The following is a 19,590-nucleotide window of genomic DNA, read 5'->3' as shown; positions in this document are numbered from 1 at the left end:
AACTACTTCCATTGCCACTGCTGCTGCAACAACTACTACTAAAAACGATGATGATGATGATGATGATAACAAGAACAGCATCAACAACAACAATGGTGATGACATTAATACCATTCATGGATCTAGATATAAAACATGCTCAGTGGCACTCTACTAAGTAAAACAAACAATTAACTCTCTCCATACGAACGCGAAAGAGACGACGTTAATAGCGTTTCACCCCAGCTACCATCATCAAAATATTGCAAGCGGAAGGCTCTTATACTGAAGAGGTGAATGTTGACAAACAATACCACAATTCTGACGACAGAAGCTAAAGGTTGGGTCATTCAGACACCCACAGGACATCCGAGGGGTCTGTGTAGAGGAGAAGGTCTGTGTGAGTGAGTTAAACAATAAAAATGAAAAATGTATATGCATAACCCTGCACAGACAAAGCAAATACTTGAAACATTAATTTACGTCCATACCATACACACACAAAATCATCACACACTACACAACGCTCATTAGAAAAAAAAACCCGAACAAACAAGAGAGACAGAGACAGTTTCAGTTTCAGTTTCAGTAGCTCAAGGAGGCGTCACTGCGTTCGGACAAATCCATATACGCTACACCACATCTGCCAAGCAGATGCCTGACCAGCAGCGTAACCCAACGCACTTTGACAGAGACAGAGATTGATTAATTGATTGATTTTGAACAGAGAAGAGGAAAACCAGAGAAAAGAACAGTGTATTTCAAAGCAAAGGAAATTTCACTCAGTGATGAATACCTGCCTTTATTATCAGTCGTTAAGAAGTGAGGAGGAATTTACTAAGGAGATCACTCTTATTTGTTTGTTTGTTTGTTGTTGTTGTTTTTAATTAAAAAAAAAAGAAAAAAGAAAAGAATATTACATTGTATATAGAACAGAAACACATTTGATGGACATTAGAAAACAAAAGATAACAACAGCAAGGAAAAAAAAGTTTTTGTTTTTTTAGTACACGCAAGAAAAAATATTACATGCCACAAGACAATTCATTTGGCAGGAGCAATGTAACTCTTTAGTACACACACACACACACACACACACACACACACACACATACACACACACACACAATCAGCAGCGTTGGCAGTAGAATGTAGTCACACATACAAGGCAGAATTCAGCACAGGTATATATCCTTGTGATAATTTCATTTAAAGAAAAAGAAGGTAAATAAATAAGATAAAATATATTAAAAAGATAGAATAAGATAATAGAATAAAATTTTTTTTTCTTTTTTCAAAAAAACAAAACAACAGCAACAAAATCACAAGCTCTCTTTAAGCAAGCTTTCGGTATATGGTATATTGTTATTATATTTTGATTTATGTATTTATTTATTTTTTTGCTGCCCCATCATCTGCACCATTTCAGTGGCATTACTCCCACGCCGCTCATTTAGATTCCCCCATACACGGCTACACCCGGGTTCGTCCGTCACAGTTCCAGCGTCGGCATTCCGCAGGGAACCATCAGTGTTAGGTTGCCAGGAGGCCACACACCAGAGGAGACCCTGCACTGCTGCTGAGTCATTTCATTGGTGTTCGGTGGTGCTTGTTCTGATTTAATGTACTAAGGACACCACCTAGAAAGCCCCCTACTAACGACAGTAATGGCTTAGTCGCGGAGCCAGACTGAGTGAGTGTCCCTCCCAGAGTGGAGACCGCCACCACGTCCCTCAAACAACAACCCCCCATGAATATGCTGACACTGGAGACATTGACAGGACTTACCCCAAGCACAGAAGTGGAGGGGTATCGAAACTGAGGTCACCATGAGAGCAGGGCATGAAAAGCCACAGACTTTGAGACTGTTTTGTTTATATTGATGATGATGGAGGAGGAGGATGACGATGATGATGACGATGTTGCTATGGAAGTCCATTTTGGTTTGGGACTGTGTGACAAGGCTGTACTCTACGCTTTCTGTCATAATGATATCCCGGCGTTAACCAGGCCCAGGAGATACAGACACTTGCAGTGTTGGTCAAGTAATTAGAGCAACACACCCAAAGACGCATCCATGAAGTGGATGACACTCGACTGTGTGGTCCCAGTCTCCCCATTTAAGCCTACAGCACACTCAACTCTGGGTAGGAACAGGCCACAGGCTGAAAAACCCACCTCCGCTGGGATTCAAACCCACGTCCTCCCAGCCGTCAGTCCGCAACGCTAACCACTTCGCCACGGCGGCTGGTTACATTGTTATTCTTCGCCAAGAAACGATGATGAGGGTGATGACCAGGGAAAGGGCATTTGTTGGCTGTGTTCCACAGAACAAGTGGACAGCGCTGCACTGGGCAGTGGACAGGGGGCAGGAGGAGGTGGTCTACCTCCTGGTGGAGGCTGGAGCCGACCCGGGGAAGAAGAACATGGTGAGTTCAGCAGCGTCTGTCCGTTTGTGGGGCACCTTGTCTTTTCTTTTACAATGCAAAACAATACACTGGAGTGACGGCTCAGAGGTAACGCGTCCGCCTAGGAATGTATGCGCGTGTGTGTGTGTGTGTGTGTGTGTGTGTGTGTGTGGGTATGTGTGTGTGTGTGGGTATGTGTGTCTGTGTCTGTATGTATGTATGTCTGTGTGTCAGTGGTAAACTTTAACATTGCCATTTGGCTTTGAAATAGTAGGAAAAAAAATCTTCAGTCATACCGATATTAGGTTTAAGTCTCCTGAAGTAAGCTATGTTTCCAGTATTATGAACGATTTGTTTCGTTGAGGCTATTTCCGGATTCCGAGAACGCCAACACCACATTATCCTATCCCAGTTGCAGTAGCGTAGGCTGTGCTTGGTTAGAAGATGGTGTGACCATGATTTTCTTGTTCACATTTTAAAGGAAAGAAATACAAATTCTGTACAGAACACATGCGGTAACACTAAATACACTGTTGAAGTGTCTACTGCAGATGAATATTCTAATGTGGACGCTGAATTAACTAGAATGAACATAAACGAAAAATTGAATCAACTGTTTCACCGAGTTTCAGTCAGCCTTCTCTTGGCTGGACTGTGCAGTTCTTGTTTTTTCGTGTTCACAATTAAAAGAACAGGAATACAAATTCTGAACAGAATACACACAGTGACACAGACTACATCATTGATGTGTTTACTGCATATGAATATTCTAAAGTGGATACTCAGTTAACTAGAATGAACATAAAAGAGAAATTGAATTGACCGTGTTGTACTTTCCCGGCGAGTGTAACCAAACTTGTCGTACATCTGTCTAGATCCAGAGAAAACGGCTTAATGTTGCAGTGTGATTGAGGTGTTGGCAACGTCTCCTTTTACTGCGGACTTTAAAGAATTCTAAAATGCCCAATATATATCAAAATAAGATGATTTAAACAGCATTATCACTTTGAATACCGCAATCGATTTATCACGCTTAAAAAAGCATGCTTAAATGTTGATTTTTGAATGCCATCGATAGATCCGCAACAGTGCAGTGACTAAGACAGTTTCTTCCCACCAGAACATGCTAGGTCCGAATCTGCTCAGGCCTTTTTCTTTCTTTTTTTTGTCATAAATGACCCAAAGCTTTATAATAGCAAATACAGAACACATTTTGATAATTTAATTAATTAATTAATTAATTTATGATCTTAGTTTTTTAAGTGTGTCACAAGTGAGTCTTGAAGGCCTTGCCTCTCTTGGTTTTTTTGTGTGTGTGTGTTTTTGTTTGCTTTTTGTTTTTGCTCAGAGGGCAGGATGTAAAATAAGTAGTGATGCTTATTACACTAGGAGATTCCCTTCATTTATTTCCACCTGTCTGTATGCTCACGGGAGGTGGTTCCTAGGGGTTTTCCTTTGTCGCGGCTAACTCAGCTGTCACTGTTACAAGGGCTCCCCATGTGAACCAGAAAGCAATGCCCTCCTCCATTTGCTTTGAATTCTGCATCACTTTGACATGGTACAATATATGACACCAAAATGAGGAGTTTGTATTATACCCCCAGTTTGGTTAAATATACTTACCATGCCCGCATGTCTGTCCCCACTGTTCTTGCCGTGCTTCACATGGGCCGTTTCTTTGCTGGCCATTGGAATGATTGTTTACCTCCTGCTGGAAACGGCATTTCATTGGCTAGCAGATGGCGGTCTAATGACGAGACGTCTTATCACTGAGTTGCCGCAAAAGGCCGAGAGGAGCAAACAGATAGGTCTGATGTGCATCAGTTTGACATGGTAAGTATATTTAACCAAACTGGGAGTTACTTCCTGGAAAGTCACAGACTTGAAAGTACTGGGATTGTTGTCAAAGCTATGGAATTAAAAGTGAAGCCTTGAAAAACAAACAAACAAACAAACAAAAAAACCAAACACAAATACTTGCTGTTTCTTCAGGAAGATTTGTTTGAAGTCCAGTTTGGAGTTTAGTGTACAAACTCCTCATTTCATTTTGTTTCGTTTCTCCCCCTCTGTGGCAGCGCGGGGAAACGCCAGCCGACCGCTGCAAGTCCCAGAAGGTCAAGGACTTCCTGCTGAACGCCCTGAACCAGCGGCAAGGGGAGACCACTAACGGGGACGGCTCCTCCCTCTCCATCTCCTCCTCCCAGTCCTCCATCGCTCAAAGCGCTCACGACACGGCCGTGGCCATTGAGGTGAGGGAGGGGGGTGGGGGTGGGGGTGGGGCAGGGGGTTGGGTGGGGTGGGGGGGGGGGGGGGGGGTGTAACTGTGTGCCAGGAGGGCAGGGTCCACACAGTCATTTAACTCGTTCTACTCCAGGTATGAGCTAACTCGTACCATGATTACTTCCCCTGTGGACCAGGTACAAGTGTTCTCGTACCAACACACTATTCTAATTTCGTTCATTCTTGCTTCATAAAGTTGCCATTCTAAACTGAACTGTTTACGGATTCCGGAAGCATGAAAATAAAGCTTTGTTTGACTGATTGAATAAACAATTCTGCATCAGTTTTTGCTGTTGAAGTGAACCGTCCTGTTTTTTTTCTGCAGTGGTCTCATGTAGTGCTGGTCCAGGGGAGTTGTAGCAGGCATGTGGCTGTGGGATAGAATGAGTTAATTCCTGGAAAGTCACGGAATTGAAAGTACTGGGATTGTTGTCAAAGCTATGGAATTAAAAGTGAAGCCTTGAAAAACAAACAAACAAACAAAAAAAAAAAACAAACAAAACAAACACAAATACTTGCTGTTTCTTCAGGAGGGCAAAAAATTATTCTGAAAGATTTGTTTGAAGTCCATTCTGGATTCTAGTCTGCAAGTATTTCTTGCACAAAGTGGCGCCTTCCTGAGAAACTGAAACCGAAAGTGAAACTGACTTGTCCTCGCAGAAAATCATCTGTTTTGGAGTGGGGATGATGACTGTTGGGGTTGGGGGTGGGGGTGGGCAGAAAATTATTCTGGAAGATTTAGTTTGAAGTCAAGTTCTGGATTTTAGTCTGCAGGTATAACTCTTGTACAAAAAAGTTGACGCCCCCTTGAGAAAGTGAAAGTGAAAGTGAAGGTGAAACTGCCTTGTCTTTCCCAGAAAATCATGGCGCAGTCAAAGAGCAGTGCCTCTGCCAGTGCTTTCGTGCCCATCACCATGCCGCCGCTGGCCATCTCTACTTCGGAGGAGCGCAAAAAGAGCATCAAGCTGGGAGTGCGGCGACAGGGGAGTGCAGGAGGTCCCGTCTCCAGCCCCATGTCTCCTGTCTGGTCCCCTGGTGCGTGTGTGGCTGTGGGGGGTTGGGGGCGGGTGTGCGTGATGTGTGTGGGGGTGTGTGTGACTGATGTGTGTGGACGTGTATGTATGTGTGTGTGTGTTGTGTGTGGAGGGATGTGTGTGTTGTGTTGTGTGTGGGGATATGTGTGTGTGTGCGATGTGTATGTGATGTGTGTGGGGGGATGTGTATGTTATGTGTGTGATGTGTGTGTGGGGATGTGTATGTTATGTGTGTGATGCGTGTGTGGGGATGTGTATGTTATGTGTGTGATGTGTGTGTGTGTGATGTCTGTTATGTGTGTGAGGTGTGTGTGGGGATGTGTATGTGGCGATGTGTGTGTAATGTGTGTGTGGGGTGTGTATGTTATGTGTTATGTGTGTGTGGTGATGCTTATGTTATGTGTTATGTGTGTGGGGGTGATGTTATGTGTTATGTGTGTGGGTGTGTGTGTATGTTAGTGTTATGTGTGTGTGTGGATGTATATGTTATGTGTGTGATATGTGTGTGTGGATGTATATGTGTGTAGTATGTGCGTGGGGATGTGTATGTTATGTGTGTGATGTGTGTGTGTGTGGATGTGTGTGTTATGTGTGTGATGTGTATGGGGATGTGTTATGTGTGTGATGTGTGTGTGGGGATGTGTATGTTATGTGTGTGATGTGTGTGGGGATGTGTGTAATACATGTGATATGTGTGTAGAGATGTGTATGGTATGTGTGTGAAATGTGTGGGGGATGTGTGCGTAATGTGTGTGTGTGGTTGTGTATGTTATGTGTGTGATGTGTGTGTATGGATGTGTATGTCATGTGTGTATGGATGTGTATGTCATGTGTGTGTGTGTGTGTGTGTGTGTGGATGTGTGTTATGTGTGTGATGTATGTGGAGGGATGTGTATGTCATGTGTGTGATGTGTATGTTGTGGGGGTGTATGTCATGTGTATGTGATGTGTGTGATGTGTGTGGGAATGTGTATGGTATGTGTGATATGTGTGTATGGATGTATATGTTATGTGTGATGTGTGTGGGGATGTGTATGTTATGTGTGTGATGTGTGTGTAGGGATGTGTATGTTATGTGTGTGATGTGTGTGTATGGATGTATATGTTATGTGTGTGATGTGTGTGGGGATATGTACATGATGTGTGATGTGTGTGGGGGATGTGTATGTGATGTGTGATGTTTGGTGGGATGTGTATTTTATGTGTGTGATGTGTGTGGGGGAATGTGTATGTTATGTGTGATGTTTGGGGGGATGTGTATGTTATGTGTGTGATGTGTGTGGGGGATGTGTATGTGATGTGTGATGTGTGGGGGGGATGTGTATGTTATGTGTGTGATGTGTGTGTGTGAATGTGTATGTTATGTTTGTTATGCGTGTGATGTGTGTGTGGGGATGTGTATGTTATGTGCGTGCTGTAGGCTTGTGGGGCAGGGCAGGTTTGTATGATGTGTAGGCTGTGGAGGTGATGCAGGATGTTGGGGAGTGTGGTGGTGGTGGTGGTGGTTGTGTGTGTGTGTGTGTGTGTGTGTGTGTGTTGTCCATGGGGATGATTACAGGCAGGGGACATGTGGTGTGTGACTGTCATGGAGCATTATAGCAGACAGTGACGGACTGGACAGATGGTGAAGGTGACAGTGGAGGTGAAGGTGATGGTGAAGGTGAAGGTCACGGTGTGAGCTCTGTGTGTGCAGGCAGCGCCCCCCACGTGGAGCTGGCTTCGGACAGCCTGGGGGAGCGGGTCAGCCAGGACCCCAACATCCAGATCCTGCGATCCTTCCAGGACCGCCTCAACCGCCGCATCCAGAAGGCCTCCAAGACCCTGCAGGGTGGCCTCCTCCGCCCGGAGGGCACCGACCCCGTCTTCTCCTCCTCCTCCAGTGAGAGCTCCACCCGAGAGCAGACCCCGGACGGACTCTCCAGCTCCAGGGAAGCCACCCCCAGCTCTCATGGCGCCACCACCACGTCCCAGGGGAGCGAATCTCTGGGCACGTCCAGCAATGAGCTGGACCGGCAAGGGGAGCGACTGGTGGACATGGAGACTTCGGGGGACAGTAAGAGGAGTGATGTGGACGAGGACAACGTCAGGGACGCTGTAACGGACGACCACGACGACCAACCCTCCCTCAACGGCCTCCCCCTCCCCCCCAAAGAGGGCAGCCCCCTCCACCTTTCGCAGAATTCCATCCCCCACCCGGAGAAGGAAGCATCTCCGGCACCTAGCCTCGATTCCCAGAATTCCTCCACCACCTCAGGGCTGAAGTGTCACAGCGGGGAGGAGGCAGTGTCTGTGAACGGCGAGGCTCTGACCTGCACAGCTGGGGCGGACGTGTGACAGGATGAGGACGCATTCGCCAGCCCTCCGGATACACGTGTACGCTATTGTGGGTCCATTTCTGTCAGCCTGACTCGAATGAATGTGTCGTTCGCTGTTTCCTTCTTCCAGTGGCATGAACTTCTGTAACATGACTCCCCTTTCCGAGCTCATCACCAAAGCCAAGTTTGTGTGAGCTGAAGACTTACATACTGTTAGTTTGTAGATCTGTGGCTTTAGATTATTTCTCAGTATAAACGTTTAAAAAAGACTGAAGTTTGGGAGTTGTGGGATGACGTTTACACATGCTGCAGATCTGTGACAACTGAATACTGTTCAGTGCAGAGGCTAGTGGTTTTGCTGTCGCTATGTTGATCTCCCCCATCGCTGGTGAGTGCAGTTCAGCCTAGCAATCGTTCCAGTAGTCTTTTCCCTTGTTCAGCACAGCAACAGAAGGTACATATATGTGGCCCAGCCACTGTTTCGATCTGAACCAACGACTAAATCCTCTTCCACACAAGAGGAAATTTAATATCGCTGACTGTTCAACAGGATGATAAGTAAAGCTTGCCCCAGCACAAATGACTAAACCCTCTTCCACACAAGAGGAAATTTAATATTGCTGACTGTTCAACAGGATTGTGAGTAAAGATGGCCCCAGTAGTTTTCGAGTGACAGGCACGTAGACTCTCCATTCTTCATTAGATGGTCATTGTTCTGTATTCAGTGTATAATAATAATAATAATAATAATGGTATTTATATAGCGCTGAATCTTGTGTATAGACAAATCTAAGCGCTTTCGCACCAGTCATTCTCACGCACGCATAACCCTAAAACTGGAGAAACTGAAGACAAGGAAGAGGCAGGGAAGGGAGGCTATTTTGGGAAGAGGTGGGTTTTAAGGCCAGACTTGAAAGAGCTGAGTGTGGAGACTTGACGAGGCAAAAGAGGAAGTTCATTCCAATTGCAAGGTACAGAGACAGAGAAAGAACGGCGGCCAACAGTCGAGAGTTTGAATCTGGGTATGCGTAAATGGAGTGGATCCGAAGCTGATCATAGTGAGCGAGATGGAGTGTAGAGGTGGAGGCAGCCACAGAGATATGGCTTGGGAAGAGTAATAAGAATAAGAATAAGAATAACTTTGTTATCTCCTACAGGAGAAATTTGGTCAGGTGCATTATCACGACATAGACAAGTAAACAACATGGGGACCATAACTGTAAAAGTCAACAACAGCTTTTACGAATATTATGAAGACACAAGTGTAAAAAATATCACATACACCGTTTCATACATACATCCACACACTGCAGGATTCTTAATGTAAAAACAGAAAGAATTAAGAAACATTATTTTGAATATAATTACAAGCATAGCCTACTGTATTGCACATTGATTATAATAGACAGATAAGATAAGAATAAAGATAAATTGCGGAAAACCACAACCAGATAATCAGCACACACCCGCACCCCCACCCACCCCCACCCCACACACCCACCCACCCCACACACACGGTTTACAAAGGGAAACAAAGGACAGAACAAGGGAAATCAACACAGAAAGAAAACCCTTGCTCATCGTTACAGTCACCTTGATTTGCTACGCTACTGGTCAGGCATCTGGTTAGCAGATGTGGTGTAGCATATATGGATTTGTCCAAATGCAGTGATGCCTCTTTGAGAGTCTGAACTGAACAGCTTGATACACTTCTTTTTTGACTCACTTGTGTGAACAAAGTGAGTCTATGTTTTAACCCGGTGTTGGGTTGTCTGTGTGTGTGTGTGTGTCTGTGTGTCTGTGGTAAACATTAACATTGACATTTTCTCTGCAAATACTTTGTCAGTTAACACCAAATTTGGCATAAAAATAGGAAAAATTCAGTTCTTTCCAGTCATCTTGTTTAAAACAATATTGCACCTCTGGGATGGGCAAAAAAAAAAAAAAGAAAAAAAAAGAAAAGAAGCCTAATTATATGCAAACTGCATTTACTGTTATATTTATATTTTTTGTATTCTCTAAACTTGGCACTTTGATCTGATATTCTGACCCAACAACAAGAGGAGTCATTATTATCATTTTTTGTTCAGACAGGAACTTCTTTTGCTAAGCATGGAATTTTTATTTATTTTGCAAATGTTTTGGTGCAGATAGTAAAAAAGGGAAATTACTCAGTAATTAATGCTAGGGGACTTAATTTATCACAAGTGAGTCTTGAAGGCCTTGCCTCTCATGTTTTTGTGATGTAGCTCTCTTTTAAGTTTTCTTATTCCCTGAAACTTTGGTTCTGAATGTTCAGTGTGAATATAATGTCCCACGTTCACAATAAAACAGGGTTTTTTTTGTTGTTGTTGGAAAAAAAAAAAGTGGGTTTCTCTTCTCCAGTGTCATAATGAACTCATTCTTTACAGATGCAATGGAATGAACATGTATTACCAGCAGAAATGAAGTGAGATGGAATCTGGATAAGCAAAATGAAATGCTTGTATATATGGAACAAGCATGTGTGAGACAAGCAGAGATTGAATGAGCATAGGCACAATGAAATGAATGTAGTTGAAACAAGCGTGTGTGAGACAAGCAAGGGTGAAATGCATGAGTGTATGCAAAACAAGAAAAAGTGTTGTTCCTTTCCTGTGTACATGGTGCTTCGGCTTCAGGTTTTGTGGGAGAGAAGGCCCAAATTGTATGATAGTCATGTCCAACTAAGATCATCAGAACAGCAGAGGAGGCAGCTGCGTTCCCGACTGTCTGCTCGAGAATTTGATTTCAGTGGGGAGTGTCTTGCCCAAGTTACATCCCCACTTTATTGGCCAGGAGGGTTTTAGGACAGTCAGCACTGGGATTGTTCCCAAAGCGCAACTTGCCCTCCAGGGCTGCGGCATTAAAAGCCAGAGCAATCTTGCATACTAGTTTGAGAGACATAGTCCTTCACAAAGACAAAGCTGAAAGTGAAATCATATTGCAGTGGAGAAAGCACTGATCATATCGCCCTCACATTACTATAGGCCCAACTGTAAACTTGTGTCAATGTTTGATACAGAGCGTTGAGCCAGAACGCAGGGGAGATAAGCTTGCACAGATACTTTGTGTACTTCTCTTCAGTGGATACTGCCCCATCTCTTGTCATTTGGTCAAAAGCCTCCAACCTGCATGCCCCTCTTGCCATAAATACCCCAGGTTGTGGTGGCTCCCTTCACTTAACAGACTAGAAGAACCACATGACCTTAACCTGTTCAATGCCAGGGAGTTTACAGCCTTGGCAGGTTCTCCTGCTAGTTGATACAGAAAAATAAATAAAGAAAATATACTGAAATTGACCGAAATTTCCTCCGCATTGACACAAGGGGACACAGATGGTAATAGTTGAAGTTGTTTCCCTTTGTTTGTGGTTTGTACATATGTAGGAATGTGTACACTGTTTATGAATATAACGAATTTTGACGCCATGGCATTGCTCGGGCTCAGGGTTAAATGAGTTAAGGGCAGCTGCCAATAAGTCGTGAAACTCCTCCCCAAAGGCTAGGTGCACGTTATCGTACATTAGCTCTAACCCAGAGGTACAGGGATGTGTATTTGGTAACAGTGGACACACGGCATCAACATATTCTCTCAGACAACATCCATCTCTTGGACCACATCCAAGTCCAAAGGGTGTGTGCCTGTTTTGTCACAAAATACACACAGTTACAAACCAAACCTATCCCCCCCCCCCTGTGCCCCCCCTCTCGTAAGTGCACATGCTTTGCTCTGGTTTTGCCTTTTTTGTTTCGGTTTTGATTTTGTGTTGCTTTTGTTGTCTGGTGCTGTTGTGCAGACAACACACGTTGACTGACATGGAGCGTGTGTGATGTAGTTTGCTTCGACTTGGCTGTGCTTCTCTGGGGACACGGCTCATGGTTTACTTCTTGTTTATGTTGTATCTCACCAGTTTACGGATTAACATCAAATGCATTTAAAATTAGATACAGCAAACACATCTCACCAGTTTACGGATTAACATCAAATGCATTTAGAATTACATACAGCAAACACATCTCATCAGTTTACAGATTAACGTCAAATGCATTTAGAATTGAATACAGCAAACACATCTCATCAGTTTACAGATAAACGTCAAATGCATTTAAAATTACATACAGCAAACACATCTCATCAGTTTACAGATAAACATCAAATGCATTTAATATTACATACAGCAAACACATCTCATCAGTTTACAGATAAACATCAAATGCATTTAATATTAGATACAGCAAACACATCTCATCAGTTTACAGATAAACATCAAATGCATTTAAAATTACATACAGCAAACACATCTCATCAGTTTACAGATTAACATCAAATGCATTTAAAATTAGATACATCAAACACATCTCATTAGTTTATAGATGAACATCAAATGCATTTAAAATTGAATACAGCAAACACATCTCATCAGTTTACAGATAAACATTAAATGCATTTAAAATTACATACAGCAAACACATCTCATCAGTTTACAGATAAACATCAAATGCATTTAAAATTACATACAGCAAACACATCTCATCAGTTTACAGATAAACATCAAATGCATTTAAAATTAGATACAGCAAACACATCTCATCAGTTTACAGATAAACATTAAATGCATTTAAAATTGAATACAGCAAATACGTTACATGCTACTATGGATGACAACTCTCAAATACACATATACGTTTTGAATGTGCGGCTTTAAAGCCTTTTATACCTAGCTTTCTGGGGAAAAAAAATGTTTAAAGATGTTGCTGATAATTGTTGTTATTGTTAAAACTTTTTTTTGACAATTTGTTTAACAGTTCCACTTGAACATTTTGCTTTAATTCAGTTTGCTGTTTCTATTGTATTAGGTCCTTACTCCTTTGTACATGGATTTTGTTTTGCTTTTGTTCTTTCTTCTAAAATCACAGTATTTGGATAGATGTTAAAGTAAAGAACACAGGCAGCAGGTGGTGTCTACCTCTGCCTTACATTTGGATGATTCATGGTTTCACAGTCATTAGCTTACTTCTGTTTGATAATATTTAGTTGAAGTTCAGCTGCAGTCTCTATTGAAAAAAAAACGTAAAACAACAAAAAACCTGGTCATGGTAATACATTGATCTTTTTTTTTTTTTTTTACTCCAAAGCGTTGTATATTTTACAAGTCCGTAAATACCCCCCCACCTGATTAAATTGAATCATGCACTTGAAAACAACAACAACCCCCCCCCCCCAAAAAAAACAGAATTGTGCAGAAACATCTGGAATTCATATTCCTGTCAAATTTTAGGTTGTAGTCATTGCTTGGAACTTGGAAGTCAGTTTATTTTATGTAATTGTCAACTGAAAGAATTGATGTTGAACTTTAAATTTATTTTGTGTGATTATTGATTGAAAGATTTTTTTTATTATTATTTTTTAAACTTTATCTTGCCTGCTCAAGACAGTGCACAGAGAAAAACAAAGAAACAAAGGACACAAGTCCGTAATGTTTTCAGTTTCAGTTTCAGTAGCTGAAGGAGGCGTCACTGTGTTCGGACAAATCCATATACGCTACACCACATCTGCCAAGCAGATGCCTGACCAGCAGCGTAACCCAACGCGCTTAGGCCTTGAGAAAAAAAAGAAAAGAAAAAAAAAGGTGAATAAATAATAGATAAATACATAAAAACAAAACATAAAAAAAAACTACTACCACTACTAATAATATGTATAAGGTGCAAAAAATTGATGAAGTCAACTATAAGTGTACATAAATAAATAAATAAATAAATAAATAAATAAATAAATAATTAGTCAGTAATGATCACAAATGAAGTGCAGCTGTCCTGTTGACATTGTGTCTTGTTGTCGGCATGGTTTTCAGTCACCAGATAGCATTCAGATGAAAGGTTTAGACTGGGGGGAAAAGATACTACCTTGTTGCTGTAACCATTGTCAGGGGATGAAAGTGTATCAAGATGTCACCTTGTTGCTGTAGCCATTGTCAGGGGATGAAAGTGTATGAAGATGTCACCTTGTTGCTGTAGCCATTGTCAGGGGATGAAAGTGTATCAAGATGTCACCTTGTTGCTGTAGCCATTGTCAGGGGATGAAAGTGTATCAAGATGTCACCTTGTTGCTGTAGCCATTGTCAGGGGATGAAAGTGTATCAAGATGTCACCTTGTTGCTGTAACCATTGTCAGGGGATGAAAGTGTAATCAAGATGTCACCTTGTTGCTGTAGCCATTGTCAGGGGATGAAAGTGTATCAAGATGTCACCTTGTTGCTGTAACCATTGTCAGGGGATGAAAGTGTATCAAGATGTCACCTTGTTGCTGTAGCCATTGTCAGGGGATGAAAGTGTATCAAGATGTCACCTTGTTGCTGTAACCATTGTCAGGGGATGAAAGTGTATCAAGATGTCACCTTGTTGCTGTAGCCATTGTCAGGGGATGAAAGTGTATCAAGATGTCACCTTGTTGCTGTAAGCCATTGTCAGGGGATGAAAGTGTATCAAGATGTCACCTTGTTGCTGTAGCCATTGTCAGGGGATGAAAGTGTATCAAGATGTCACCTTGTTGCTGTAGCCATTGTCAGGGGATGAAAGTGTATCAAGATGTCACCTTGTTGCTGTAGCCATTGTCAGGGGATGAAAGTGTATCTCTTTGGCTTTTTAATTTTTTTTTTTTTTCCTTTGCTAGAAGTGAATTGTCATTATGGTTGTTAGTACACGTGGAAAGAACTTGAGTTTTTGAAGTTTTGAAGTCAACTTTGGTGTCGACAGACTATTTCCAGAGAGAATGAATATGTTAAAAGTTGACCATGCACACACACACACACACACACACACACACACACACACACACCCACACACATGCACACACACACAAACACACATACACATGTTAATGTCGTTTCTGAAACCTAGTTTTAGGATTTTCTGCTCAAAATGGGCTGTGTGTCTCAAACCTAGAATGTGTGTGCGTAGTGGTAAGGGGTTGAGGGGTGGTGCAAATCAATACGTTAATGCCAAGAGACGCTTTGTGTTATGCTGTTCATACATATTAAATTTATTAAATAGCTTTTATTGACTAGTCCATAAAAGATAGTTCAGTTTGAAGTGTTTTTTTTCCCCCTTTTCTGTGATTAAAAAAAAAAATCTGTGGATTAAATGTAAGTTCAGATGTCTTCAGCACAGACAAGTCTTATTTATGTTTTGCTGTTGTTGTTTGTTTTTTTCCGTTCAAATGTGACAGAAGCTTGTTTTTGACATGGTTGAATCTTGAATTGTGCAGTCCTCATATGACCCTGTGTGGTTGGCTAAAGCAACAATGAGAACTGTCAGAAAGGGACTTTTACTGTAGGAAGGGTTGAGAAAGAAAATGCCAGAATAGCTACATAGATAACTGTATATAATATAGTGTTGTGTAGATTATTCTATCTGGTCTTCCCTTGTACTAAGATGTATTTATTTGGAGTCAGTATATATACTGACTTCACATGCATAACCCATTTGATAGTGAGGCCAGTGACCAATAAAATGTATTGGTGATAAATTTGGAGTCATTATATATATAGTGTAGTCTAGATTAGTTTATGTGGTTTTCCCTTGTAATAAGATGTATTTATTTGGAGTCAGTATGTATACTGACTTCACATGCATAACACATTTGATAGTGAGGCCAGTGACCAGGCATAATGTAGATCTGACTGACACAAGGAGTGATTTGTGAAAGAAACTGGTGAACACTGCCAACAAGAATTATATTCACGTAGGGGGGGCATAGTAGGTGGTGTCCTAGGTACGTTAAATCAGAACAGGCACTACCGAACACCACCAAAGTGACTCAGCAGCAGCGCAGGGTCTCCTCTGGTGTGTGGCCTCCTGGCGACCTAACATTGAATGTTCCCTGTGGATTGTCAGCACTGGGACCCCGACAGACGAACCCAGATGTGGCCATGTTTGTGGGAGTAATGGCTCTGAAACAGTGCAGATGATGGGGCAGCAAAAAAAAACAACACAAAAAAACAACAAAAAACAAACAAATAAAAAAAGATTTGTATTCACAAAGTTTGCTTTGAAAGCCGATGCTCTGAGTATAGCGTTGACGTCTGGTCCTGGGAATGAAATCAGTGTTTATTCTGACTTGAATTGTTATGAGGCTGGTGGTTGCGAACGAGGAAGAGGCATTTTGGATCATGCGCTGTGGTAAAACTCAAGTTCTGGAGCTGGTTTTTGCAAAAAAAATGCTTTGAATCATTGTGATTAAAACTGTCGTATTTATAAAATTCAGCCATTGTGGTGCCCAACTGTTTATTGACCATCAAAGGTTTTCATTTGGTGATGATGTTTGAAATTAACGATTGATTTACTGATTATGCATGGTAATGGAGTTATTAACAGAATAGCTTTCTTTGGTGATTTGTTTTTCTTCAGCTCTTTCTCTTTTCACACATCTTTCTCTTTGTTGTACTGTATTGTATTGTATTGTATTGTATTGTATTTCTCTTTTTTATCACAACAGATTTCTCTGTGTGAAATTCGGGCTGCTCTCACCAGGGAGAGCATGTCACTATACTACCCATTTTAAAAATTTTTTTCCTGCGTGCAGTTTTATTTGTTGTTCCTATTGAAGTGGATTTTTCTACATAATTTTGCCAGGAACAACCCTTTTGTTGCTGTGGGTTCTTTTACATGCGCTAAGTGCATGTTGCACATGGGACCTCGGTTTATCGTCTCATCCGAATGACTAGCGTCCAGATAACCACTCAAGGTCTAGTGGAGGGGGAGAAAACACTGGCGACTGTGCTGTCATTCGAACCAGTGCGCTCAGATTCTCTCGCTTCCTAGGCGGACGTGTTACCTCTAGACAATCACTCCACTTTTATTATTGTTAACATTTTGAACCGAAACACTCCACAAAGGAGAGAAACTGGATTCTGAATTTGTTTCAGTTTATGATCAGTTCCTAATGTTGATGTGAGTTGTTCAATCATTTCCAATATCCACCACTCCGAAATGATAATGTTTCTTCAGAATCTTTTACAAGCTTTTTTTTTTTTTTTTTCTTTCAACTGAGATGAAAAGGTTTGTGCTCAAAATTCTAAACTGATATAGCTTTTAAATAATATATATATATATATATATATATATATATATATATATATATATATATATATACACACACACACACACACACACACATACATATGTCAATATCATCATTGGTTCTTGAAAAAAAGGAAAATGTGCATTCAGAAGCTATTATCATCATTGAAGAAAGGGGTTCATCCATGGAAAGTTTCACAGTGGATGAAAGTGACATCCACAGAAGGGAAACAACTCCTCTTTTTTTTTCACACAGGTCCATTTGACATGGGCCAGAGAGTGCAATGAGGACAGAGATCCTTTATCTCAGAGCTGCATTGTGTGCCAGTTAATCCAGCTAGATCTTGATCAGAAAATCATTATTATTGTTGGGGATATACCAGGAAGAGGTGCTGAGACTGTGAAACTAATTCCCCCCCCTTTTTTTGTGTGTGTATGATTTTTATTATTATTTATTTTTTCTAAAGTCGTTGTACAGCTTGGGCAAATGTGATCTCATGTCTTTCCTTGGATGTTCTGAGGGTATGACAAAGATGATCATGTCAGACAGGCAGTGTTTGTAGAGAAACTTGAAAACAGATTAACATGCACAGTGTTGCGTGAGTTACAGAAATAAGCATTGCATAATCTGAGATGGATCAGTTTTGCCTTTTACCTGGTAAACATTGTGCTGACACGGGACAGATTTTGCCAACAACACAGTTTGTTGTTACGGTCATTGTTACGCTCAGATTTGACCGACCTGCTTGGCTTTTCTGTGATGCTATTGTTGAAGGTTCCCTTTTACTGGCATTTATTGTGAATGAGTCTTGTTTTATTTTTTTCTGGTAGCTTTTTTTTTCTCTGATTGTTATGCATTTGTGTGTAATTTCTCCATTTGTAGAACAAGGTTATTGGTGAGAAGTTAGTCCATTGAATGAGTGATATGTAATATTAGGAATATCTTTAACCCTTTCACTGCCAAACTGGCATTTATGCACAAGCTAGGTAGAGGACACACGTCACTGAAAGGTAACCAGATCACGGGTCTGTTATCCATGAACCTACTGCTCTTAATGTTCGGTGGAAGGATAGGACATATTTTCTACACATCGCAGGGGTAATCCCCAGCTATTCTTAGACGCCATATTTTCTGTGTTCATAGCACAAGGGAATTTTGCACTCTAAATTGACTGGCGGTGAAAGGGTTAATGATGACTGTGACTGAAGAGATTGAATAATGAAAATAAGACTTTGGCATATTCAAGGCATAATTAACAACCTGATTAACTAGCTACCTGAGTGATTTTATATGTACATTTGTTGTTCTTTTTATATATGTATTTACTTTAACGATGCTATTGATGCATGACTGTGTTGCCGAACATTTTAGAGTGAATAGATATATATTTTGGTAAGGAACACATTTGTTCCATTTTGTTTGAACACGTTAGATTATCAGTGAATTGTGTCAGTGGTTTTAACTTTCTTATTTCTTTTCTTGTTTATTTCACACTACCATTCCTATGAATTATAGGTGTAGTGATCATGAAGTTCTTGTCCATTTTATCCGTTCAAGCAGAGAATATTTTTGTACAGTCATTGACAGCTTTTGCTCTGGAATTAGTTTGGATTTTTGAAGCTGGGATACCAGTTTAAAGATAAACTTTGTTTGATATATATATATATATAATATGAGTAAAACACAGAATGAGGTATAATTATTGATTATTATTCCACAGTCTTTGAAATGCAGCTATTTAAAAAAAAACACCCGATATTTAATGAACTTGTTAAGAGTTTTTAGAGGTAACTTATTCAGTTTGTGTGTTTGTGTGTGTGTGTGTGTGTGTGTGTGTGTGTGTGTGATGTTCAAAAGTTGGTTATAAAAAACAGAAAAAAAAGCACACACACACACACCCACACACACACACACACACATATATATATAACTGTATGTATATATAGATAAATGAATTGATAAGCAAACAGATAAAATAGCATAAAATGAAAAGAGGTAATTAATTAATCTCACAGAATGTCCAGAAAGTGAACGTTGCACTATTCACGGACAGCAGAAGACATAGCGCAGGTGTGTATTGAGACGTCATGCGACCAAGGGCATGGGGGGGGAGAAACTGAAAGGTGTAGACGGGTGCAGCAGCCAAGTGGTTAAAGTGTTGGACTTTCAATCTGAGCGTTCTGGGTCCTTGATGCGAAAGTTGTAATATCCTTATTCCTTGGGGGTGGAGGAAGAGTGTGGGTTTTTTTTTTTTTTTTTTTTTTTCTTTTCGTTTCCTTGAATGAAAGTGATCGGCTATTAAAGATATATTTTTGATAAATATCAGACTGCTTGCTGTGTGGATTATTCAGTTTGAATAGTCTCTGGGTTGTGCTGGACTTTTAATTGGTGCTTCAATGTCAGAGATATATATATTTTTTTAAACCAAGTTGTTATGAAGCTTGTAGTTTAAGTATATCCCCCCCTCCCCCC

At 41.0% G+C, this 19,590-nt stretch overlaps 1 protein-coding gene across 2 annotated transcripts in view; it reads left to right on the top strand.

The window, feature by feature from the left end:
* LOC143291073 (uncharacterized) overlaps window positions 1-9,981 on the top strand; it is a 63,264-nt gene extending 53,283 nt beyond the window's left edge. For both annotated transcript variants that reach the window (XM_076600671.1, XM_076600672.1), the window contains exons 8-11: window positions 2,310-2,408; window positions 4,463-4,636; window positions 5,525-5,702; window positions 7,395-9,981. In XM_076600671.1, the coding sequence (XP_076456786.1) occupies window positions 2,310-2,408; window positions 4,463-4,636; window positions 5,525-5,702; window positions 7,395-8,035 (1,092 nt within the window). In that variant the 3' untranslated portion in view covers window positions 8,036-9,981. The remainder of the gene's footprint in view (window positions 1-2,309; window positions 2,409-4,462; window positions 4,637-5,524; window positions 5,703-7,394) is intronic.
* The last annotated feature ends 9,609 nt before the right edge of the window (window positions 9,982-19,590 follow it).

Source organism: Babylonia areolata, chromosome 16 (assembly GCF_041734735.1).
Source record: "Babylonia areolata isolate BAREFJ2019XMU chromosome 16, ASM4173473v1, whole genome shotgun sequence".
NCBI classification, from domain to species: Eukaryota; Metazoa; Mollusca; class Gastropoda; order Neogastropoda; family Buccinidae; genus Babylonia; species Babylonia areolata.
This window is presented reverse-complemented; position numbering and strand designations above follow the sequence as displayed.